Raw genomic sequence first — 26,805 nt, 5'->3', positions numbered from 1 at the left:
TGATTATCAACAATTAACTAATTTCTTTTCAGAGCCTTAAACTTTTCTGACTGCTTCTAGGACAGATTTTTATTTCTTTTAGGACAGACATATTTTTTATGACAAAATTTGTTTGAATGGTCAATTTTCCAAGTCACTCAATGTTAGATAAACTGTCTCTACAGTAAATCATGGGGCTGTATAATGTGATAAACAATGGGGAAAAAATTAAAAGCTAGCTTGCTTGAAATCAGCTTTTTGGAAAGTTGTATTTTAGATGTCTTTGCTTTTCAGTATTGACTACCATCAAATTTTGCATTCTTGCTGGGCTTTTAGAAGCTCTGCTCCTAGTGAGCTAATTTTGCTTTGGTTAAGAAAGTTGTCAAAAATTATTTGATTTTTGTAAGGATCAAAGGTTCCTCTCTTATTTAAAAATAGGCACTTGATCATGTCTATAATTACATGATGTTTATAGATCAGGAATAAGTTATCTTATAGGTATCCCTGTCTTCTTTATTTTTGCTAGTACAGACTGGATGGTATGAAGATGACTCAGTTTTTAAGGAATATTTAGGTGACATTGAGTAATGTAAAAATAAGTAAACAAGATTATTGCTTAGTGAAACAGGGTAGTGTGCTTTTTGCTGAGACGGAAATCTTGGATATTGTATAGTGCTGTACTGAGAGGACTTTAGCTGACATTCTGCCAAATGTAGAATATATAGAAACCAGATTTTTCTTTTAATAAACAGTCCAGAATGTTTAATATGTACAGAGGGACATGCTACTTGAACTGCTTTGCTTTCTTCTGTACCAAGAAATTGTATGTTTCTTATGGTGGAGAAAAACATCTCCAACCAAAGCAGGTGCTGAAATATTTGGTTTGCTGACTCTAGCAGCTGGTCAGCAACTCCCTTCACAATACATTTTGAACACACATAGGTAATTGTTTCTTAAACATATTAATTTCCACGTGGAATTTATTGGGGGGTGGGGGTATTCTTTATTTTATATTTGTGATTAACTAGTTTCTAAATTAGGCTAAAATGGTGCTCAGCTATCAAGAAGAAAAAGCTGAATGCTAAGTTAAAAAATAACAGGTTTTGAGAGACAGAGAAGCTATTAATTATAAGCCTAATTATCGTGAACAACCTCTAAAAGTTGCTTTAATAAACTTCTAGTTTGTAGGCAAAACCAAATTCTGCATATTATACACAGTATGTATGATGTTAAGCACAGTGGTGATGATGCTTTAGCTTTTTCCTTCTCTAGAAACATCAAATAATGTGGAATTCAGCTAAGGCAGTCACCATGTCGACCAGCAATGGCTGATTGTTGAGCCATGTCCAAAGTCATCTGGCAAGGAATCCTATACCTGGGGATCAAAGCAGAGACACCAGAAACTGGGTAGCAATTGACAAAAAATATTTTCAAACATTTCAGTTCTCAGGTTTACAATAAACTTTAATTAAGGAATTGTACTGACATCTTCACAAGGAATGTTTTTTCTGCAGCTGGAGCAGAGGTTGGAGCACCCTGCTTATAAATGGGTGGTAATGGCACTCTTTGCCTTTGGTAATGGCACCCTTTGAGAAAAAGCTGCTAGTTTACCAGCTCACTAGGTGTGATATGGCAATTCCTGTGCTCTTCTCTTGTTCCCTTAGAGCTAGTCCCTCCACGAGGCTGGAGTCACAATGACAGGTTTGCTGGCGAAATCTACAGGCTTATCCAATTTTATGGATGATTGCAACACTTTCAGCCTCTCAGACTCATCTACAAAGGCAAGGAAGTTTAAAAGAACAGGGGAAGTTGATGGCAAATAAGAAAAAAGACAGGAGAGACCTCAAAATAAATTGATTTAAGCTGCTGACATAGGTCCAGAGTTTATTGAAAAATAAACTTTGGGATTGTGAAGTAAAAAGTACAAACAAATTCCCAACTTAGCAGAAATAAGAAAATGACATAAAATAATCCTTTGGTTTTAAAAGAGTATTGGGTGTTATCTGAATCATTAAGCCATATCATTTCTAGTCACCTGAAAAAAGCTGTTCCCTTTTCTCTCCATCTTCTGTTTTCTCATTTTAAGGCCTTTGTCAATGGCAAATTTTCCTGGGGTTTTTTGGGGTTTTTTGGGTTCCTGGGGTTTTTTAGCTGGTGCATAACAGCAAAAATAGATCGTCTCCACTGCTTAACATGTATCATGGAACACAGCTGAAAGCTTAGCTATAAAAGTGCCTAAAATTATTCCAGAAACGTGCCAGATATTACATTACAAGCAAGTAAATTGAAGGCTGTGATCATGGCTTTTATCTTTCAAATTTGACCTAAGAACTTTAAAGCGGTCTAAATATTATAGCTAAGGAACAGGATGATGCTGATCAGAGTAGTAAAAAGCATTGTGAGATTTCAGCTTTCTGTCCAGGTGTTAGCATGCATTACAGAAAGTAATTTAATTATGTACTTTATTATCTATAACAAGTAAAAATTGACTAGTTTACTTCCAAAATTTTCAATTAACTGTAGTCATTGTTGTTTCATACCAGAAGCTCATTGTTAGTATTTTGCAGAAATCCTTTACCCAGCAGAGGTAAAGGTAAAAACACTATTAAGTGTTCTGCTTTCTTCTGGTGTATTAGACAAGTGCTGCTAATTGCATCCTGTGATACAGAAAACTGTAAGACCCATGATAGTGTCCCAAAATTTGCTGGTAACATAATTTAAAATATAATGTTAATACTGGAAATCTAATATGGGCTTCTTTTATGGATGATTTTAAACTATCAACAGTACCAGCTAAGGAAACTATTTTTGAATACATTCAGTCTATAAAAGACTTAATTCAAAAAATTATGCCTAGATTTAGTTTTGATGGTGATCAGTAGCAGCAGTATTAGTAAGTATTGACAGAGTTTTAAATAATGAGTATGTGAAACTTTCTGTCAAATTATATTTAAAATGTGCTCCCACTTCCTATTCTTCACAAACTAAAGATTTTAAAGATATAAAAACTTGTAGGTATTTTGTCAAATTTAATAGGAATGAGCTAAACTGTAGAAGATTACATGAAATTGGAAAGAGGCAAAAGGATAGATTTGTAAATGTATATTAGAAAACTGAGCCCTTAAATTTCACTAATTTTCTAGGCAAGTCTAGAACAGTAATCCCTTTGTGTTCTTAATATTTAATAGAGAGAGTGTCAGTCTTTTTTCTTTATAATTTACATGGAAAACACAAGGTAGGAACAACATGAATTCCGATCTGTTCAAACAAAGCTACATTGATATACAGTGGCTACAGAACTGATTCAGAAAACTGATCTCAACAAATTAGGACACACTTTAAAAAGTAGCTGTCATACAACTATCTGGTTCAAATTGAAGGGACATGTCTCACTGTGGATAGTGTTAGTGAAGGAAGATTATGTAAAAAACAGGATCATTTGTGTTTGTTCCTAAAGGGACCCTCAGGCCAGAGAGTTCGTAAATGTGTTTCCTGCATTTTATTAAGCTAATGTACCGTGGCTGCATTTGATTTCTTCTTATTCCCAGAGGGATTATATTGTTCTTTTTAACTATGTTTGCTTAAGTATATGATGTGCTTCTACAATATAAAATTGAGCATCAGATTTCCCTTTGCCAGATAGATACATAAAGATATAAAATGAAGTTCACCAATTTATCTAAGAGTTCCTTTGAAAGAAGAGCTCATGCCAAATAAAAAAGGTAAACTCTAAGTGATAAAGCTAACCTTTTATAACAATTATCCCCCTATAAAAAGAAGGATTTTATAATGAAATTTTTTTGTCTCTATTGGTGGTTTGGCACAGTCAATTAAAATCCCTGGAAGTGCCCAGAAATTCAGTTTCATAGCACAGTAAATTCTGGATATGGGTGAGGATGGGAAGGGTGTACAAAGATATTTGCAGCTTGTAAATATAAAAACCAAATTCCTTTCTCTGGATGAGGAGCTCAAGGACTTCAGCTTTCTGACAAAGCTTGTTCCCATGGAAAGGATTCTTTCATAGGTGAGAAAATTTTAGCAGTTTGTTTGCATTTGATGCTGTGTGGTAATTTAACTTTCCCAAAAACGACATGTTTAATCTATTGCAATACTGGTACTTTCTGAGTCACAGCCATTTCTATGACCTCAAATTCCAATAGTTATTCATGGCCAATGGAAAGAGACATCACATCATAAAGAGAGCAATCACCAAGAAGTTTTAAAAGGTTGTAAGACATTAAAAAGCTGATGGCTGTGGCAGAGGCATTGTTAAGTTTGTGGCAGTGTGCAGTGATCATTAGTCTGACTAAAAATGTGTAATAAAAATTGCTGTGGTTTTGGAATTCTGAAATGTACGTGGAGATTTTGCATCTGCTGAGTTCCTGAGGCTTGTCACTTCAGAAACTCAGCTTTAGTGTTGAAGAAACTTGTCACAGCAGATCTGGCATGATCGAGTGTAGCACAATATGTTCTGACTTGCATGTAATCCTTCAGCAGATGAGTGTAGCTCCAGGGATGTTAACATGACACAAGCTACTGTTTTAGATCATTTTCCATGGTGCTTGGCAATTCTAGCCTTAAACATGAATTTGTGAGGCAAAATTGTACAAAGCAATGTGGCAATGTAAACTGTTTCAGTTACTGTGGATCCAAGGACTTTTGTGATAAGAGCTAGGAATGTTAAAAGGTTGGCTATGATCCAAACACGCATTGTGCCAGGAGAGACGTAACCGAGAACTTTGATTCTGTAAATAAAGATGGGGAGAAACCTTAGCCCCTGAGGAATGTTGTGTGCAGAATACTTCCCCACATTGTTTTGCTGATTAATAATCATGTTGTTTGGGTTTTTTGGTTGTTTTTTTTTTTTTCAGATCTTTGCTGAAGTCTATTAAATCACAGTTTTCTTGGCTTTCAGATTTTTATGTGAGTTTGTAAATCCAGCACTTGATCTTGCATGTTGCAGATCTCATTGTCTGGTTCCACAAGATGCACTTGTGCAGATACTGACACTACACATTACAATGAGCTGTAAGCACAATATTCAGAATTTTAGACCTTGTAGCAAAATAGTGGTAAAGATAGAAAAATGGAGTTGCATCTCTTATAGGGCAAGCTGAACCAGTTCTTATTTTTGTGACTCTAGTATTTATGCACTGATGCAAGCAAATGATTACTGAAGGAAGATGACATATCTTCTAATTCTCTGCCACTGACTCCATTGTGAAACTATTGGTAAATATTTTGTCATAAACCTTGCTTTTAATATATTAGAATCCTTCTTCTTCAAATCCATGGGGTTAATCCATAACTTCCTATACAAGACAAGTTTGAAAGTTAATATCTAATTTTATGCTCTTCTTGTGCCTATTTCTACTTTTTCTTCCAGAATGAATTCCAGAAATAATATGCCATATGTTTCTCAATCTCTGGGGGCTGATGGGGGTTTTTGTGTGTTTTAATGTTTTTGGGGCCAACTCTTACTTTTCAAAAATATGTATTCAGAAAAAAAGTGGAGATGATTGACCATGAGATATCAGGTAGGAAATTATGAAAATTGAGGAAATCCATTTCCATGACAGTAAGATTTCCCAATATAAAGAATTTTTAAGAAATATATTATCAAATGATACAAAGAATAAGTAGAAGTCAATGTCATAAGGCAAATTAATGTATTATCCTGATGTAGAAAATAGTTGCTAGTGCTGATTATGCAATACAGAGCAACTTTTTTAAAAAATAAAATAAAAAAGCAAGTTTGCAAAATCAGGATAATTCATTATTGAGTTGCTTTCTAGAGCAAAAATATTACCTAATTTGGCAAATATAGCAACAGAATTTCACGAAGGATTCGAGCTTCTGTAAGTCAGAGGTTCTGATTCAAGGAGAGTAGGAAACCTTTTAGGGAGTGAGATCTTCTTTTATGATCTTAATAATGTGAAATACCTTAGCCTGTGTAAGACAGTCAGATCATACAATGTTACCTCATCTCATCTCTTTTCAAGGCTGAACAAAGCCTGGTCATTCAGTCTCTCTTCACAAGGTGAGTGGTCCAACTCTCTATTTTTCTGGTCCTCCTCTAAATTTAGGGTAGCACAGGAAAATAACAAGCCTCAGTTGAATGGGAAAGTGGTGTCTGGAGTTGGAAGACAAAAGCTGCAAAAACAAGAGACATCAGGAGGAGAAAAACAGAGCAAAGAAATATCTCTCAAGTGATGTACACAAATACACAGCCTGGAATAACCTGGGAAAGTAGAGCTGTGCCTGTCATTGAGACATGTGTGTCAGGATCCAAGGAGAAGCAAGTGAGGGGTGGCATTGTGGCAGGAATGTATTGTAATCCACAAAATTAGGATGAGATAGTGGGTGCCATATTCTTTGAACAAATTCAGAACATCTCCAGATTGGATAACTTCAGTCTCAAGCAAGACTTTAATTTCCGGCATCTGCTGGAAGGGCAGTACAATGGGATGCAGTCAACCCAGATTTCTGGAGTGAGTCAGGAATAACTTCATGGTATATGATACATTTTGATAGACCAAATTAATATATGTTCTGGACATAAATGTGTTGACTGGAGTAATCTTTGTGACAAATTTGCTTTGTAAAGTCTATGGCAAATAAAACATTCTTTTTTCTCCAAATGATACTTTGCTTCTACTAATAAGGAAAATGAAATTCATCATAGAAATAAAAAATAGAAGAGAAAAAAGTTGCAGTGGCCAGATAGATCTTGTCAGTAACTCTGATTTTTTGATGCTTAATTAACATTGCCAAATCAGAAGCTAATATATGGGATGCTTTTAAATCCACAATTAATAGCACATATTTTTTCTCTTTCATTCTTTCCAAAACCTTTATATAAACCTAAATTCCAACCATAATAGATACAATTTTAATATCTCACTTTACCTTCTTAAGCCATTTTGTTTTGCCTGTTTAAAACGTTTTTATAGCACAATAATCATAGGATTCAATTTTTACAGAAGTAGTGATTTAGCTACTTTAGTGCTTTAGAAGCTCTTGCTGCATACTTATTTCCTGAGCTTCTGCCATAAGGAAAATCCCTCTGTCTTCAGTTGAGATTGTATCCATGTAGCTGAAAGCAGAGGAAGACTAATTGCCCATGATCAGTGGTTTTCTTCAATATAAAAGTGAATCAGAAGAGCATGGAAAAGCTGTCATACACTTGCATGGATGTTCCTGGACAATTTATCTTGAGCTGCAATAGTGTTTCCTTGTCTAGGCTCAGCAGGTGGAAATGTCCTTGAAGACTGTTAGTAAGATTTTCTTGCTTCAGCATGCAGGAAAAACCATGAACTTTATTTGAGGAGAGAATCATGTAACTTCTGTAAAGTCAGAGGAGCAAGCTCTATGGTGTTACAACCTTGGGTTGTGCATCTATGGTGAAGTAGGAGAAATTATTAGCTTTAGCAGTACAGTATGTCATAAAATTTCTGAATACTGTTTATTTTCACAGTTGTCTATGTGAGGTGAATGATGTGTTACAGCAGCTAACACACAGACAAATTAAAGCTATTTTTTTCCTCACTGAGGTATCTTTGCTTGCTTGGGCATTGCTTCTGCCAGGTTAGATAATTTCTGTCTTGAATACTCCTTTTGTAGATGTGGCTGTTTCTTCATCTGACAAGTGCTGTTCTGTACCAACAGAAATTACTTAGGTCCAATCTGCAGTGCAGCTGTTTGAGGTGGTGGGGGTTTTTTCCCTTTTGTTGGGGTAGTGGTTATACTGAGTTAGTCTAGGCATGTGAAAGTTCTTTTTTCTTCTCAGCAGTGTTGAGTCTTGACTGACAGTGTTGAAAAAGAACGCATTCACAGCTAGTATTTCAATCTGTAGCCCGAAGAGCTGAAATGAAGAGTGTGGAAGCTGCAGAGAGATTAATTTCAGCCTAGGGAGCCATGCTGTCCTAAGAGTGTTAGAGGGCTAATGGAGGCAGGGGAAGAAGTGGGGATGATTCAGGACACTTGAAGTTAAATCTTGCTTTGAATCTTCCCCTAAACTCTGTGCATTGAACCTTCCTACTCTAAAGCTAACATTTCCATATTCTTGTCCCTTCTGTGGGTTAAAATTTTAAAAAGAAGGGTTGGAGTGTGCATTTGGGGTTTTTAATTTATTATAGTGTGATTTTTTAAATGCTCTGCTGAATGAACTTTGTGTTGTCTTTAATTTATATTGAATAAAAATCCGAGCAGTATTTCTTACCCTGATTAGTGTCTAAAATGTATAATATTAGTTAATCCCATGAGGGCAAATTGACGTTTGATGCCACTGATAAGCCCACTGATACTTTTATTAGTGTTATAACTTTTTCTGCTGGCTTTTTTCCCCCCCTTATGTAGTCTCACATGATCATAATGATTTTTCCATATAGTGTTATGTTTTGGCTCCAAGGAGTATAAACTCATTAGGGAATCATCATTTTTTATTAGAAGTTTACCACAGACTTCAGGCAAATCACTGCCCTAAAAAGTTGAGTTCTAAAAGTAGTAAGTCCTATCTTGAAACAGTAAAAGTAGTAAAGTCCTATCTTGAAACAAACATATTATTTTGTAAATTAAAATAATGAATAAAATTGTTCCTCCCATGTTGTTGTAACCCTGCATATGATATTAATAAATGTTTTGCTATTAGCAAAATAAAAGGAATAATATGAGCTTTCAACACCAAAATGGATGCATTACAGCATAATTTTTTAAAAATGGAATATATTTTCTTAATGGATAGAAAGGATAAGGATCTCAGTACTACCTGCAATAGATGCCTTCATGAAAAAAGAATTATCTTTTAGCTTTCCGAAAGCAGAAAATGCCACAAACCACTTGAATAAGCTGTATATTATATTTCAAAAGTCATCTCTCAATGCTTCACATTTCTGTGCTCCTGCCTGTTGAAGAAAAACCAGAAGAATGAAGCACATTTACTAGGACAGATTGAGCAGCACTGGTAGCTTATATTCCTGCATGGCACTAGTGATATTAGAGCTCCTGTGATATCCTGACCAAGGTATAATTTGCAAGAGCATTTGGAAGCAGTGGCTAATCAATGAGGCAGATAGAGAAGAGTCCTGTCTTTTCTCAGGATTGGGTCAAGACCACATTGACACAAATAAGAATTTGTTAACTGTTCATCTAACTGTTAATTTTCTAGGCAATTTGCATGTGGAAAACTCTCAGAAAACTATTTTTGGCTATTCAGAAAATTTCAGTTTTGATGGCTGATTTATTTTTTTACTTTCAATAATTTTGTTCCACGAATGAGAACCTTTTTGTGAAAATTCATTAGCTTCACTTATAATCTTTTGTGGAAAATTATCAAAATACACAGTGATTTTTACCTCTCAAGAAGAAAGGAATATTTCAGACAGCTTTGTTAACAATTTTGAGTTTTGAGAAAATCACCACCATTTTGGTTGAGACTAGCTTCTCATAAATTCCTGTAAAATGGGAATTCAGGTCTGAATTTTTTAGCAGCTGGAAAAGTATATAGAGGAAAAGGAGGTTTAGCATAGATAGGAAACACTAGGGAAGAGTCTTCAACATGAGTATACTCCTGAATGGATTTCTTCTTGCCCATCTCAAAAGAAGAACCTTATTAAGAAAACCAAGCAAACTAAAAATCCCAAACCATACAAACAGCAGTAACAGCATCAAACCGGTAGAAATATAAAAAGAGTGACAGAGGAAAAAGTGTGCAGTCTTCAGATTCTGTAGCAGTCCAGGAGCTGAGCTCAAGTGGGTGTTGCAAACATCAGTAGCAACCAGCAAAGGTTGACTGTTGGCAATCATTAAGGGAGCTGGACTTCCAAATCAATGCATTTGATTCAGGAGTCAGCAAATTTTTTTTCTACTAGCTAGGCTAAGACTCCATCAGGGCCAGAAAGAGCTGGAGGGAGTATGCCATGAGTAGGACATTTCAAGGGAGATTTTCTTGAGGGAGACACAGACCAGGAGATTTGCAGTTAAAAAACATAGATAGAAAACAGATAGTATAATGAAATAATCATGTGGCTTCTATTTGTTCACAGTGAGCATTTCACTTGAGTACTGTTTGTACATCACTAGAACACTGGTACATACTGAAGCACAATGGCAGAAACTGTGTTCCCTACAGGATCTCACACAGCAAGCATCTGTAAAGCTGGAGGTTCAGCTTTTATTTTTTATGGCTCAAGACTTGTCCCAGAACAAAATATGCAAGCCTGAATTACAGCATTTAATCATTTTTCATGTGCAATCATTTGAGGGAAAAATATTAATCAAGATAGGCTAGAACATCATGATACAACTTTCAGTAATTTGGCTTTGCCTTCTATCAATTTGTGGACTCAACTAGTGGGAACAGGATGACTTAGGTGACTAAAGTGTTTAGGCATCTCATTGCTATTGAAATGGCATAAATCAGGTGCTAGAATACCTTAATTCCTTTTTCTCTGGCATTTCTTCTAAGGAAGGACGACAGCAGTTACAAGGAAGTGTCATAATGAGCTTAAATGATGATTTACATCACTAAGTACATCACTGTATTTTACTGGTGTAAATGCTATTCAGTCACAGTCACTAAAACTTTGTGATCTGACTGTCATTAAAATCTTGGATAAGAATCTGCTAATCAGGGCTCGATTGTTCAGCAGAGACATTGCAGAGGTATAATCTGCCATCCATTAACTATACACTTGCTAGTTCTTGCCAGGGATATGACCTGAGTTGTCAGGAAAACCCCAGTGCTGCAATGCATAAACATACAATGAGAGATTTTTGTCGTGGTACTTGCAAAGGTGATGTAAGGAAAGGGAGATCTCTCTACTCTCTACTTTGTCTTTTGCCTGCCACTGTGGTTATTTTGTATGCAAGGGACTTATACACCAGGGTGCAGCAGTCCGTTGCCTTCCCTCAACTTTCCACCAAGAAAACAAGGAAACACCTCATGGAGAAGAAGCTGCTTGATGGCTTGAATACAGATGATGTACACAGAATACTTACATCTCATCCAAGTTTTGTTTAAGATTCCATTAGAATGCAGTTGTGAATGAGCTCTTTTTGCATATGTAATTAGAAAGCAGAACAGATGGGAAAGGCATAGTTTAAAGTGATGTGTTCATTAAAATAACCAAAGCTGCAAAGTGTCTGTTCCCCAACAGTGAATTCAGGATATGAGACTCCTTAGGTTTACGACTTTTTTTCCCCTGCTTTGAGTCTGACAACTGTGAATGACAACGAGATCTCTTTTGCATCAATTTTTATTGTTAGATATCACCACTGTTCCTTAGGGCAGATTGACTGTTCGTTTCCTCATATGTGGTGTGTGCTCAGTTAAGATATACCAGGAAGCAGTGGGTATTAAGAAGCAGACACTACATCAAGGGATTTATTTTAATTGCATTTACTGTAAGAAAGATCTTTTGGGATTTAAAAAATAATATAGTGATTTTAATGTTCTTTTAAAGAAGATCTGTGTGGACTGTATCCTGATAACTACTGTTATCCCTTGGGTTATTTCTACTTTTAACTCTCAGGTTTTTAAATGAAAATGAAATAATTTTAAGAAATATAATTAGGCTTTATTTTACACACATACACACACACACACACACACACACACCCTCCCCATCTCTTTTTTTACTAGAAGGCAAGTCTTCTAAAATTAGTCTAACAATGTCCAGAAAAATATATGCTCAAGTGAATAAGGACTGATCCTTACTCTCCTCCACCAAAATAGAAAAAAAATCAAGCTATTGTTTTAAATAGTTTAAAGAAATGAAAAGCATACTCTCTCTATAGACGTTCACCTTTCAGCTACTATGAAGGAAGGCTAATTTGAGGACTGAATACTGGATCTTTCCAATCTTTTCCTAACCCTGGAAAATGAGTTTTATTAGATGAATTTTATAGGAAACTTAAAGCTTTAGAACTAACTGGCCCCTAATTTTTGCTGCACTTCTAGAAAGCTGTTGAAACTCATGCAGAAGTAGGTCAAAGGTTGGATCTAATTTGCCAGTTTTCACTACATATAGTTTGATTTGGGGTAAATTCTAATAGTGAGTTCTATCAAAGAAGATATCTAGTCGTCTTTTTTTTTTCTTCTCTCATGCTGCTATTTTCTCGATATTTTTTACCTTCTAATAATCTAAATTTGCTTCTTCTGAAGCACAATGTTTATTATTTGCCCACCAACAGTGTTTTGCATGGTCTTGTCTGCAAATGCATCCCTGCTGTTTTGTGCTAAAAAGAAGAGCTTTTTCAAAAATGCAAAAGTAAATCCCTACCCTGAAGACAGGGAATGGATTATAAATCCAAATTGAGTTAGAACAGCAGATGGATACAAGACATAAACAAATGCATGCTGTTTATGATAAGGAAATAAATTTTTGTCCACGCCAATATCAGGAAAAGATTAGAAGTGAAGCCCTGTATGAGGACTGGAGTGTCTTTTTTGGAGGACTCTAGCAAATGAACGGTAAATGCAACCCTTCCTTGAAACACCTTGAAGTGCAATGTCTTTAATCATCCAAAATTTCTGTAAAAACATAACTTTTCTCAGTGCGACTGGACCCACTGTAGTGTTCCAAGGTCATAGAAAGATTTGGGTTGGAAGGGACATTAAAGATCATCTGGTTTCAACACCTTCTACCAGACCGGAAAGCCTCGATCAACCTGACCTTGAGCACTACAAGGGATGGGACATCCACAGCTTCTCTGGGCAACTTGTTGCAGTGTCTCACCACCCACACAGCAAATAATTTCTTCCTAGTGTCTAACCTAAACCTACTGTCTTTCAGTTTGAAGCCAGTCCCCCTTGTCATGTCACTTTTGCCCTTAGGAAAAAGTCTCTCCCCATCATTCTTGTAGGCTCCCTTCAGGCATTGGAAGACTACAATTAAGTCAGCCCAAAGCCTTCTCTTTTCAAGGCTGAACAATCCCAGCTTTCTCAGCCTGTCTTCACAAAAGATATGCTCCAGCCCTCTGAGCATCTTGTGACTTCCTCCAGACTTATTCCAACAGCTCCACATCCTTCCTATGTTGGGGGCCTCACAGCTGGAAGCATTTTATTTTCTCTGAGTAATGTCTTTATCTACACTGTATTATAAAATGGATAGAGGAAGACAAGGCAAAAATGAAAACCTCCATTGATGTCCCACTTAAGTACATGGTGACAAACAGTGCAGGTAGATTTATGCCATTTGGAAGTTTAGGTCTCTTATATTGTTTTCTAGGGTGCTGTGGAAAATGGCTGCCCATATTTTCTCTGAAGTGAACAAATGATCTCAGTATTTCAAAGATTTCTTTTTGGTCTTGATTTATCTTTTATGTAGTGGAATGACAAGCAATGTCTTGGAAAATAGCAAGGTATCAAACGGTATTGATTTCATGCTATTGCAGTGACCTAGAAAGTGTTATTTCTCATTGAAAGATTATATTGTGGTTTCCCCATACAAATAAGCAGATTCAAACTCTAAGAATGTTTCAGGCTATTATTACATAATTATTAAAAAAAGGAAAATTTTTTGATTCCTTGCTGAAAGACTATAGAACTATTCTATTTTTAGACAAAATAATCCCCTGAATTTTAACTATCACAAAACCTAACTCTTGTATCGGTATTTTTCATAGTTTGTTTTCAAATGAAATTTCTGAGCAAGGATGCTCTTCTTTTTTTAATTCATGTCATTAAAACTTTTTTTGTTACTGATTTGGAAAGAGTAAACACTAGACTTACTGCAGTACTGGTATTTTTAATTTCATGTTTTGAAGTAGGGAGTAATGAACAAGTGTGACTAAAACAAGAATGGACTATTCCAGTGCAAATCAATCTTTCCAATTTTTGACATGAATGAAAATTAAAGTCCTGAATTTTCTAAAGGATAATCTGTGACTGAAATGGAACAGACATTTTCAAAAATCATTAGTTTCCCCCTTCTTATAGATCTGTAAACCCAGTAGCCTATGACAGTTCAGATTAAACATAAGATCTGTAAGCCTACCCCAGCTCTGCTGCTTACTGACAATTAATTGTGGGGAATGATAAGAAAGTAAGGCTAACTCATCATGTTGGCTGTCTTTCTGTGCAGTAAAGAGGAGGTAACTCACTCCTCAACATTGAATAGGGAGTTGAAATATGTAATTAATTAAAAGGAAGAAATTATACATGAAATTTTGAAGCAGTAGGCCCACATTGCCTTAAATTCTTTATACTCCTAGAAATGCATTGTACTACCATTTACATGTGTCATTCAGAGATATAGTATGTTTTTCATGCTGTTTTCTGTTACACTGAATGAACCTGTGGAATAAAATCCAATAAAAACATGAAACACATTGGAATTTTCATAATTAAAAACAATGAAATCTTTGAACTTCAAGTGTTGTAATGAAGCTAATACTGTCTGTAAGCAATTGTTTTTATTTGGTGAAAATTCCTTAAAAATTTCCACTTTTACAAAATCTTAGCTTTCTGAATATAGTTTTGTGTCTTCTGCATAAGAAGACATACAGTGTGTGCTTGTTTCAGTAGTTTGGTCAGTCTGCAGTAGGAGCAGATCAAATGACTTTTTGTAGCTTGTTTTGAAAAGAAACCTTTATGAAAACCTTCATAGGTGCATTTTACCATAGGTGTGCTCTGGCTGGCTTTGCTGATTAAGACTTTTAGGCTTTTATGCAGAGGAAAGTTTCTTGGATGCTCAAAGATATTTGGGGCACATGCTCAGTGCTGACTTTATTGCTGCTGAACTTGGAGCTCTCTACTAAAAAAATCTCGTGTACAATCCTTCTTGCTCAAGTTGAAATGGCTTGCCCTGTTTGTGGTGTAGAGTGCTGTATGGTACAAATCAGAGTATCCAGAGACTCTTTTGGTTCACATCACTGGGTCAATTATTTTGCCTGCTGAGTGGGTGAATATGTTTAATCACATTAAATTCTGGAATAGCATAAAAACAAAAATAGGAAGCAGATATTTTCTGCAATCAAATTTATTGTAGCTTTCATACCAAAAACTCCATAAATGCTCCTTACTTTTTTAAGGAAAGTAAACTGTATTATATGCATCTGTTTAATATCTTCAAAACAATTTTTTAGTTCTATTCTCTTTCTAATTTGTAACTCTCATTGGTTTCATAGTATATTGTGGCATTTGTTGTTAAAAGGCAGTACATGAAATAAAGGGAGTATTGCATGAAAAAGCATGTATCCAATGCCTATTTTTCTGCCATAATAAAAAGTGCAAATAATAAATGTAATAAAATTTAGGATATAGCCTACAACCATTAAAAACAAACAGTTTACACCAAGGTGTGAATAATAACACTGAATAGCAATTATTCAACAAACTTAATACACCACTGCAATTTTCAGTATGATGTAATGTTCTCTGAAAACTAATAACATACTATCGTTTTGCTCCTTCCCTAAAGATAATTCATTATTCTTTCATAATGTATTTGCCATAAAATTCAATTTATTCCAAAAATAATGCTGTATTGTGGAAATTATGTTTGATTTCCGAATTCCTCACTCCTTTAAAAACACAAAATATATTATTTATCAGTAACTCCCCTTTTCCCAATCCAGTATCAAACCAATTTCTGAATTCTGGTGAAGAAGCTGGGGTTTATTCAGCAAAAATATTTAATGATATGAAGAACTGTGAGCATGTGCACGTTTATGGTGATGTGAGATTTTTGTATCTGCTTAGACTGAATGGAGACACAAATATACTTGAATTCCTCCAATGAATTTGGGGTGTTTTCAAGATTTCACAGTGGGAAAATTTGTATCTAATCCAACATTTCCATAACTTATTTAGAGCATGCATCTGAAAAAAAAAAATTAAAAAGGATCCTTGAGCCAATAGAGGCTACATGTATCAGCAAGAAAATGAACAAAGTAGTCACCTCCCCCAGATTACACAGCTTGATGAATCAAAGCAGAAGAGGACAATTTTAATTGATACTCACAAGCTGCTTCTGGTGACTGGCTGAGGACTGCCCTGCCCACTCAGACTGGTCACCATTCCCTTACCATGCTGGTCTGCTCAGCAGCACAGTTAGATCTAATTCAGCGTTCCATACTTTTGACTATTTATTTCTTTACTTGCTTGGACAACCCAGAAGGCAAATTTGAAACAGAGATGTAGGATAAGGTTTGCTGCTCTTTGCAACATTGACTCAAAGTCTTGTCTCTTGCTTGTTAGAAATAGTTATAGGGCAGTCTGTCTTGCAGATTCCATCTCGTAGCCTGGATGGGACTATTGTGTCACATCTCTCTAACTTTTGTCAAGCATGATGTGAAAAATGCTTTCCAACTTTTCTTACATAAAAGAAAAACAACCGAGAAAAGGAATGCTAGCCCTCAGTTTTTACAAACTTTTCCAATGGATTTGTAGGTGAAGACTCTCTGAAACCTAGTTGGAATTTACAATGAATGTTTATCAATTACAGAAAGTCAAAGTCCTGTCTCAATAATATAAATGCACTAAATAAAGAAATTATGTCATATTATGTTTCAAAGTCTTTTCCTTTAAATGTGCTTAACAAAATCTCCCGGTTTAATGTAAATCTCCTGCATAAGTAAAAAGTGTAAAAACCATAATATCTATTTTAAACTTCATAGCACTATAGAAGGTAATACTTTTTCAATAATTGCATTGATGAAGGAAATTTTATTGATTGGTTTATTAACTTTGTCTTTCACAAAAATTTCTAAAAATGCTCACATTTGAACCTTATTTTATTCTGTAGCCACCAAAGGGATTTTTTTACAAAGATGGCATTCGTACAGTGGCAACTTCTTATTTTTGTGTGCCATCAGTCTCAGATTCATCAATTTGATGGGGATATTAGGATAGGGAGAAAAAACATAATCTCTGCTAATAAAACAAGTACATAGAGCAAACTGTTCCAGTCTCTATGCACAGTAGTTATGAAGAAGCTATATTCTATTTTGAATGACCAGGTACCCTTCTCTGCAAACCTACAGCTAGTTTGAATTAGGGAATGTGCGGGAATATTTTTTTTTGCTGCAAGTGCTTTTCAGTAAAGATTTTTTTTTGGGTTTATTTGTTTTAAATAGAGTTTAAATATTCCCTACTGCTAAAGTATCCTGTTTACTTTGCTGGGTAGAGCAGGGAGAAAGCATCTATTGTAAATCTTGCAAATTTTAACACATTAGTTGTCATTGGTGTAGTGTTACACTTTTAATTATAATGAAAGGCAACCACTTAAGGCATCAGATCATCCTGTTGATATGACAACATTAAAATGTCCAATGACCTGCAAATGTTAACACCTGTAGCAGCTGAATGAGTTTTAGAGTTGCCTTAGACTGAGGCAATGCTGCCGCCTAATGATGGGAGTATATACGATGCAGCATAGTAAAGTTTCTTCTTTGGCAAGCAGACAAGGCTTGTGACATCAATTGAAGTCTATAAGTGAAATTAAAAGCAACAAAAATTGGCCCATAGACTAGACTACATGATTTGATGATGTGCCAAAACATTTATTTGGTTCAAAGTAAAAAGCAAAAAAAAACTGCCTGTAAATCACATCAAGCCTGTAAATGTTTTGTTTTCTGTGTGTTAATGTCTGTTATGATTATAAAGAGAATGATACTTCACTTTTTCTCTGTATTGATAGATGAGGTTTTTTTATTTCATATATTTCCTAATATTGACCATTATACTAGATATATCCTTATAATATCTATGAGAAATTTTATTATTCTCTGAAGAATCCTAATACAGTTTTCCCCTCAATATTTTTATTTCAGAGTAAGAAATTTCATTAATGTCTCAATACTAAATTTATCTATGCATCACTGGCCTTCTTTATTTAGAACAGTTTAATGTAGTCTAGTGGCTGAGAAGAATATTAAAAGTATTACTGTCAAGTTAATTCATAGACCCATAAAGAGCAATAACACTTCTGTAAGGCATCTGCCAATGTAATCTGTGACAGCTTGTACAACCAGCAAATCAAAACTAGATTTAGCCCTGCAGTACCTGCTCCTTTCTTAATTCTTCTGGAAGATCTTTCAGTTTGTGCACTATAGTGAAACACAGGAAAGCAGAGGTCTCGCTTATTTCCTCACTTTTTAGCTATATTATCTCTTCAACTTGAAATGTAAAGGAAAAGGCATAGAAAATCCAACAATTTTTATTGATTTGTGCCTTACTCTGAGAAAGGATTTCATGGTAAATTGGTCAACCCTTGAACAATTATAATTTGTTAAAAATGAATAAACTGTAATTAAGACATTATAAAGGTATTGATTAGTTAGCAGGCACCCTATTAAATCATTGTAATTATATCAAAATATGATTAGGGCAACGGAGTTAATGTACTTAAAGCCTGTGCTGAAGTTTGCTCTGCATTTTTTTAAAAATGGGAACTTGTATTTCTTTTGTATGTTTTCAAATTTTTTTTGGTATTCTAGTCCTCTCAGCTGGGCTGACTTCCAACAATCAGCATCTTCACAATGAGTTCACATAAAAGCAACTGCCTGAGAGCTAAATCTCTCTTCTGTTTCAACACAACAGGTGCAGGAGGTTGGTCTCCATCAGACAGTGATCATTACCAATGGCTGCAAGTGGATTTTGGGAACAGGAAGCAGATCAGTGCTATTGCAACTCAAGGCAGGTACAGCAGCTCTGACTGGGTCACCCAATATCGGATGCTTTACAGCGATACAGGGAGAAACTGGAAACCATACCACCAAGATGGAAACATCTGGGTAAGTAATTGATATGAAATGGAGGCATATGCTGTAATGATGTTGACTGTCTGTGTTTTTTGGAGCTCCAGTTCTTGTAGAATGCTTCAGAGGTTATATCCAGCCAGAGCATGGCTTTGGTCAAAACACCATGATTCAAGTTGCAGCTGCTGCCAGGAGGGCTATCCCTGGATTAGCAAAGCCCATTTTGGGATGATGGTATTTAGCAGAACTTGCAGATATTTCTTGGTTGCTGGTATTGCTCCATGAGTCTCTTATGCTTTGCCTTCTTTTTCCTTTTAACTAATTTCATGGAGAACGACAAAAAAGCGGTTTTGAAAGTTCTTCTGTTAAAATTTTGGAAAGTAATTTGTTCTTTGTGTATACATGTGCTGGAGAGTAGTTTCATCATGAATGTATTGTTTTCCATATAGGTGATACAGAGATGTGCTGGTTTTGGCTGGGATAGAGAGAATTTTCTTCACACTAGCTAGTATGGGGCTGTGTTTTGGATTCGTGCTGGGAACAGCACTGATAATTTTGGGATGTTTTCCTTACTGCTGAGCAGGACTTGCACAGCCTGAAGGCCTTTTCTGCTTCTCACCCCTCTCTAGCAAGCAGGTTGGGGTGTGCAAGAAATTGTGAGGGGACACAGCCAGGACAGCTGACCCCAAATGGGGTATCCCATACCACATAGAGTCATGCTCAGCATATAATACTGGGGCAAGGAGGAAGGGGGTTATTTGGAGTGATGACATTTGTCATCCCAAGTCACCATTCCATGTGGTGGAACCCTGTTTTCTTTGGGATGGCCAAACACCTGCCTGCCCATGGCAAGTGGTGAATGAATTCCTTTATTTCTTTGCTTATGCGTGTGGCTTTTGCTTTATCCATGAGGCTGGTTGTATCTCAACCCTTGAGTTTTCTCACTTTTCCTGTTCTCTCCCCCATCCCACTGTGGGGGAGTGAGTGAACAGCTGTGTGGTTCTTAGCTGCTGGCTGGGGTTAAATGATGACAAGGGATATTTATGCTATAATAATTTTAGGGGAAAGCATATAATTAGGCTTTGTTTTTTACATTTTTTTCATGGATAAACTGCTAATTTCATTCTTGCTGAAAACAGTAGCCTTCCATTTTACTGACAAAAAAATGATAGCTATTACTTAACATGCCTATACCCATAGCATTTCTTTCAGATGGTACTCTTTTTCAAAAGTATACTTTAAAAACAGCAAAATGTTATTCTTTCTGAAACAAAATGAAGTGATTAGCTATTATGTTAAAGCAGGCAAGATTTAACATAGTGATATTTTGTATTCACATTTTTGCCAGGTGCTTCTTTTATTGAGATCTGGTATTAAAATGAATGTCAAATATAGAGCATAAGGTGAATTATTTATCCATATAAGAGAAACTCAGTTAATATGTGGAGTGCATAAAACAGTCAGTTTTTATTACAGTATTGATTTATTGAAAAAATCTTCTCCATGTGCCAGATAGGATTGTGAAAGTGGGAGAATTTAAAGCTGGCAAGATAGACAACATTGAAGAGAAAATATTGGATTTTGGCTTAGATTCCTTAGAACTTGTAATGTGAATGTTCTTCATCAGAGTAGGGGACAATTTATGCTTAAGCTTGATAAATATAAACGTTTCTCTTTTAAGGCCACTTAGTGTAAACATTAAGTGCTATAAGTATTTTTATATACCTATCTTAAATGTATAAATGCTTCTCCAACAATTACTGTTGAAATCACCAAGAATGGGAGAGGGCTTTGCAGCTGACTGAGTGAATAATATATAAAGCAGAACAGTTAAGCTGAGGAAAAATATGTTCCTAATATCTTTTTGTGATGCCTAGTTTGTTTGATTTAGTCACAGCTGTGATTTCTTGTTTCCAAAGAAGACCTGCTTTCTGAGTGAGGGCTTTGTAGCAAGTTTTTATACTTATACCACCACTTAACATAAAAATATTGATAATTTCTTCTTGAAAGAACATTTTTTTTTCTCTTTATTAGCATTTATGTATGCTTGATGGATTCAGGGGAATACTACTGGTCTGTTATTGACCATTTACATCACTTGCAAAAGAGTGTAATGAGCCATGGATGTCTACTACTTTTATTTGGAATGCTAAGTCTTTGGGATATACTCTAGCAAGCTGGTCGCTGAAAAGCTTTTATTGTTCATGCCCTACAAATTTTAACCAATATTAGAAAAGCAGTTTAAAAAATAAATGCTACTTTATCCCTGCTTTCTTTTTAAGAATAAAAATGAGCTGCTACCAGGAAAAAAAAGCTTCCATTCTCTACTTCTAGTTTGCCTAAAATAGCATTGCTTTGGTGGTTAAATGATGCCTAAGCTTTGGTTTAATCTTGGAAACACTGCTTAATAGTAATTTATAAATGTTAGCCTTGATATAATACTGTCCCGGGTTAATGATAAAACTCTCTCTCCTCCGAGAGCGAAGGGCCCCGACACCCCCTCCCCCACCCCCAACAGAACCTCTTAGATGGAAGTGAAGAAAAAACTATTTATTTGACAAAACCACGCAGAGTGCTCTGCAAGGCACAGGGGAAGGGGAAAACCAAGGTGAAAAGGAGTTATTCAACCTGATTAAAAAGTCCTTTTCTCAGACGCAGCCCCTCTCCTCCTCGCCCCCCCGGGGCCGGGTGGAGCTCCCTGGAGAGCTCTGCTGTCCTCTGGCCCTCCTGGGTCTCCGGGTGGCAAAGCAGATCGAAGAGAAGGGGTCCAAACGAGGGAAAAGAAAAAATGGGGAAAAAAAACGGGAACAGAGCTCACTCCGACCCCCGTCCAGCACGCAGTCTCTGCCGGGCGACGAATCCTCCCCCGGAGCAAGGCTTGGGGAAAATGTTTTCAAAACAACCCGCGTTTCTCTCTGCGGCTGGGTGCAGTTAAAGAGACAGGACCACACATTTTTTCTTTCTTGGGCATATAAGCCAACGATAGGCGATAAACAATTATCATAACATCAATCCAAGACAGTTCCCAAAACAGGGGAGGTGTCTGATCATGGAGAAATTCTCTGGTCCTATTGTAGCAGTAATGTTACAAGTAGACAGACTTCCCCGGTGTGACAATAGGACGGTGTAGAATTTCCCATCAAATCTCCCACTTAATGTCGATTTGTACAAGAAATTAAATGCAGTGGTAGCTGTTAAGACCCGACTAGACCACATAAGCCAAGTTTCTATCTTTAAACTCATAAACTCTGATTCTTCCTGACTGAAATGACTGTGCTGATCTTAAAAGTCTCACATGAATCTGATGCCCTTTGAAATCCTTTTAGAAAGAATTTATTCTTTACCTTTGGATTTGTACCTTTTAAGAGATTTATCCACAAGAGAAATACACAACACAGCCTTTGTTTAACATCCCTCTTCCATCATCCCTGTGCCTGAATGTCATTGCTTTCTGACAATGGTAAATTTAGATTTAAAGCCAAAAGTGAATTAAAAGAGGAAAAGAGAAGTGCAAAGTTAAACAATATTTAATACTAAAGTAGTTATGATATCAAATGACACTCAAGACGAGATGTGAGAAACAAAGAGAAATAAAAATAAAGCTAAATAGATGAATTGGAGAGAGAGCAAAGGAGAAATAATTTGCAATAAAGATTTAGTCAGGAACAAACCATTACAATCTGCATAAAAAGCTGAAGTGAACTCTTTCTGTATGCGTTAGTCAGGGAGGAAAAGAAATTCTATAATTACCTCCTAAGTAGGAGAGAAATCAAAAGGCTCTCAGGAAGTATGCGATGGGGAAAGTGCTTTCAAGGTGAATTTAGAGTAAGCTTCCCAGTTCTGTGAAATAGATTTTGTGACCCTACCCCTCCTGGGCTTTTGGATATTTTCAATTTTCATGAATTTTAATAAGATGAGTGAATGTGGCCTCTTTCTATAAAATGCCTAGCAACTAGAGAATTTTGATCACCTCTCTTACCTTCACTCTTGTAGTCTGAGATTCTAATTTTGATAGGTCATGAGGTTTCCCTTTATATGTCAATCCACTGGGGCATTTCATGTACACAAAAAAAATCTTTGTTTTGACATAGATGCTCATTTTGGTTTCTGTATCAGTGCTATCTATGTGCCTAACATATACATACCAAATATGATTCTACATATAATACTGTTTCTATTTCCTAACTCAGATATAAATAATATAAGTATCTCATGCTAAGCATCATGCAAATATGCTCCATAGGTGTAAGAAAATGCTGACATCTTCTAAAAACATCGAGACTCAAATTACATGCATCAGTGAAAGGGGCTCCACACCTCTAACACTGAAGTCTTTCCTAAAGGAAATTGGAAGATCTTTGCTAGAATTGAAGAGATCTTATAAAGTATCACACTTTAAATTTGATTACTCTAGTAGAACTTGATGTCAGCTCTCATCCATCTCATAATTTTATTCCTGGGGAATCACAGAATATGCTGAATTGGAAAGGACCTACAAGGGTCATCAAGTCCAACTCATGGCCCTGTACAGCGCCATCCCCAAGAGTCACACCCTGTGCCTGAGAGTATTTTCCAAATGCTTCTTGAACTCTGTCAGGCTGGTACTGTGACCATTCCCTGGGGAGCCTGTTCCAGTGCCTAACCACCTTTTTCTAATATACAACCTAAACCTCCACTGACACAACTTGGTGTCATTCCCTTGGGTCTTGTCACCAGTCGCCACAGAGCAGAGATCATCATCTGCCCCCTCTTCACCTCACCATGAAGTTGTAACTGCAATGAGTTCTCGCCCCCAGTCTCCTCCAGGCTGAACAGAACAAGTCACCTCAAATGCTCCTCATACAGGTTCCCCTCAAGGCCCTTCACCATCTTTGCTGTCCTCCTTTCGACACTCTCTAGTAACTTTGTATCTTTCTTGCACTGTGGTACCCAAAACTGCCCCCAGCACTCGAGGTGAGGCTGCACCAGTGCAGAGCAGAGCAGGACAATCCCCTCCCTTGCCCAGCTGGTGATGCTGTGTCTGATGCCCCCCAGGACACACCTGGCCCTCCTGGCTGCCAGAGCACTGCTGACTCATATTCAGCTTCCATCAACCAGGACCCCCAGGTGTCTGTCTGCAGTGCTGCTCTCCAGCCTCTTGTTCCCCAGTCTGTACATCCAGGGTTGTTCTGTTCCAGGTACAGAATCCATCACTTTCCTCTCATAAATTTCACATGTTTGGTACTTGTCCAGCCCTCTAAATTGTCTAGATCTCTCTGCAGGGCCTCTCTGCCTTCAAGGAGGTCAACAGCTTCTCCCAGTTTTTTATCATCTGTGAACTCGCTTAGTCGAACTGCATTCGAGTCATATATGAAGATGTTGAAGAGCACAGAGCTGAGAATGGAGCCCTGTGGAACTCCACTGGTGACAGGTCACCAGCCTGATGTCACCCCAGTGACTGTAACCCTTTGTGCCTGACCCATGAGCCAGTTGCTCACACACTGCATGATGTGTTTATCCAGCTGTGGGCTGGACATTTTGTCTAGAAGAATATTAGTATGAAAAGCTTTACAGAAATCCGAAATTATTATGGTAATTATGAATTAAAAAAAAAAATTATGGGAAAGGTGGGGTGTTGACTCTCTGCACATGACCTCAGAGTTATATTCTGTACCTGACTCTTATCTACAGCCTCAGTGAACTTCTATAGAACTCCAAAGATCTAAACAAAAGCAGATTTTGCTTTATTACAGAAATTTTAAACCTAGACCAAGTTGCTGCTGCTACAGTTGAAAGCAATTATGTATTTCTGATACTGTTGTTGTTTTTCTTTCAGTTTTAATTAAACCTAGAGTGCATTATGCATAACATCTGCTTTGCTATTATTTTGATTACTTAAAAGATATTGAGTGACTACATAGTTTTCACTATGAATAATTATTTTTGGAAAGGAATTTAATTTGTCTACTTACTGGCTTTAAACCCTTTTTTTTATTTTAATGCTGCTGATTCTCTTCCTATTTTAGGTGAAATAAACAGGAATCCACTGAGTTAACTGTAAAATGAACTTTGCATTTCTCTGGGAACTGAGAAATAAATTACTGTTGGAGCAATATATTCTCTTCATCTATATGAAGAGAATTTACATGGTTCCCCTTGGTATTGAAGGAAGGAAGCTGCTACAGCACAGTGGATTTAGCTTGCATAGGAAAACAAACTCTCAACATTTCAGAGTATTATGCTGTAAGATTGAGCCAAAAGCCATTGTGAAAGAAGCACAAGTGAGTTAGATAATTAACTTTTTCAAGTTGTGTGAGACTTCAGATGTTTGATACTCTTGGGTGCCTTTGGAAATACCAACCATCAGGCAGGCCCAAAGTAACATTTAATGACTAGGTAGATATAAGGCAATCATATGCAGCTCTACTTAGCTGGAATTATCAAATGGGAGCCATCTGCTCAGAATTTCTGTTCATCCTGATATGTGTTTTCTGGGGAGATTATTCCAAGAAAATGTTGCAAGCCTTATCACATTCCCAAGTCCCTTCCACCTGCTCTGCAGAGCAACTTTTATACCTAACCAAGGACTTAGTGCATACACCTTAGAGTAGAATGATTTGTCTATAGCAACTACAGTTGAAGAAGAATAAATTCTGGCATACTCCCACTCTGTTAGGACTGCAAGAATTATTTGCTTTGTGAAATCTGTCACTGCTTTTTTCCCAATAGGCAACTTAATTCCATGACCCTAAACTAAATATTAATGCAGCATGATATGAAATAGTTATTGAGTCTGATATTTAATGCTGTTTTCCTTTTTTTTTGTGTTTACTTCATAAGATCTTATATAGCAACTTGCATCATAGAAAGATTTACCATGTTAATAGGCTTATAGGCCTAGATTTTTTGTCTTTTCTTTTTAAAATCCTTCTATTGAATTACATTATCTTATTAAAGCAATTTAGCTTAGATGACATATTTTGTAATAGTTATGGGAACATTTAAAAAATATGAAATGTGATTAGAATGGTCTGTGACCTGCCATTTGTTGTTGCTGGGCTGCTATGAGAATGTCAGATACTGTGCAGGCCTATTTAAACACGACAAAGTGGTTTGATATATTAATCTGTGCAATAGTTTTGGCTAGTGTTTATAAGTCTTTTGGGAACGTTATTTTCTATCTAATGACTCCCTGACTCCTCCTATCTAGAAAGATTTTTGCCTGTCTCCTTTGCAATGCCTCAAAGTTACTAGTGTCAAAGCCACTGACTTTTAGTTTTCCAGCTAATTTATTACTAGAAACACTTCTTTTTTTTTTTCTTTTTTTTTTTTCCCCTAACTTAACTTTCCTTCCATGGTGGGGGGAGGGGGGGAAATCTCATTTTTGTCCTGGATTCTCCTGTGTGACTTTTGTTAATTTCATTATGCCTTACCCTGCCTGGATGCTATGTGTCTGAGTCCCTGTCTCCCATACCTCTATCTTATAAAGATCGTTCCTTTCACTTGCAATAGCCAATATCACCTTTATGGGTGTATCAAGAGAACAAGGAGCCATAATTCCCACCCCAGTCAGTTTGTCTCAGCACTTCGTGGACATTACTGACCTATACATTGAGGGGCCCTGACTGAAGGGGTATGTATACAGAACAATATTTCTTCTGCCCTTGTGAACCTAAACTCTCTCATGGATCTAATGTAATAGTCTCTGCTGTTACGTCAAATAAATATAATAAAGTTTTGATAGGACAACTTTAGAAATTCAGGCAGTTGCTGAAATGGAATTTTTAGAAACCCTGAAGAAAAGAAAGTTGCAGATAAACATCAGTGCTATCCTGATGAAGCCTGTTTTCTAATCTGCTCTTCTCCAGTGGAATCTGTTAAGAGAAACTGTGAAGATTTTTTTAATGCATTTAGAGAAACATACTTGGGGTTATCTGAAATATCATGGCAAATATCTATGCCAAATGCTGTCACAGCCACAGACTGTATTTGTATTAAAATGTCAGAAAATCTGATAGCCTTTTAAATGTTGGAATACTAAGATTAACACCAAACTGGGCTAAACACAAATGTTAGTTTTACCTACCGAGTATTCTGAAGAAAAGCCCAAAAATAGATACTTATGTGTCTCTTACTAATAATGTA

General features: G+C 36.4%; 1 protein-coding gene across 1 annotated transcript in view; it reads left to right on the top strand.

Annotated features, from left to right (window-relative positions):
* CNTNAP2 (contactin associated protein 2) overlaps window positions 1-26,805 on the top strand; it is a 716,903-nt gene that overhangs the window by 11,739 nt on the left and 678,359 nt on the right. The window contains exon 3 of the mRNA XM_085049831.1: window positions 18,524-18,717. Within this exon, the coding sequence (XP_084905957.1) occupies window positions 18,524-18,717 (194 nt within the window). The remainder of the gene's footprint in view (window positions 1-18,523; window positions 18,718-26,805) is intronic.

This window comes from Lichenostomus cassidix, chromosome 2, assembly GCF_008360975.1.
Source record: "Lichenostomus cassidix isolate B80296 chromosome 2, HeHo_3.0, whole genome shotgun sequence".
Classification (NCBI taxonomy): Eukaryota; Metazoa; Chordata; class Aves; order Passeriformes; family Meliphagidae; genus Lichenostomus; species Lichenostomus cassidix.
This window is presented reverse-complemented; position numbering and strand designations above follow the sequence as displayed.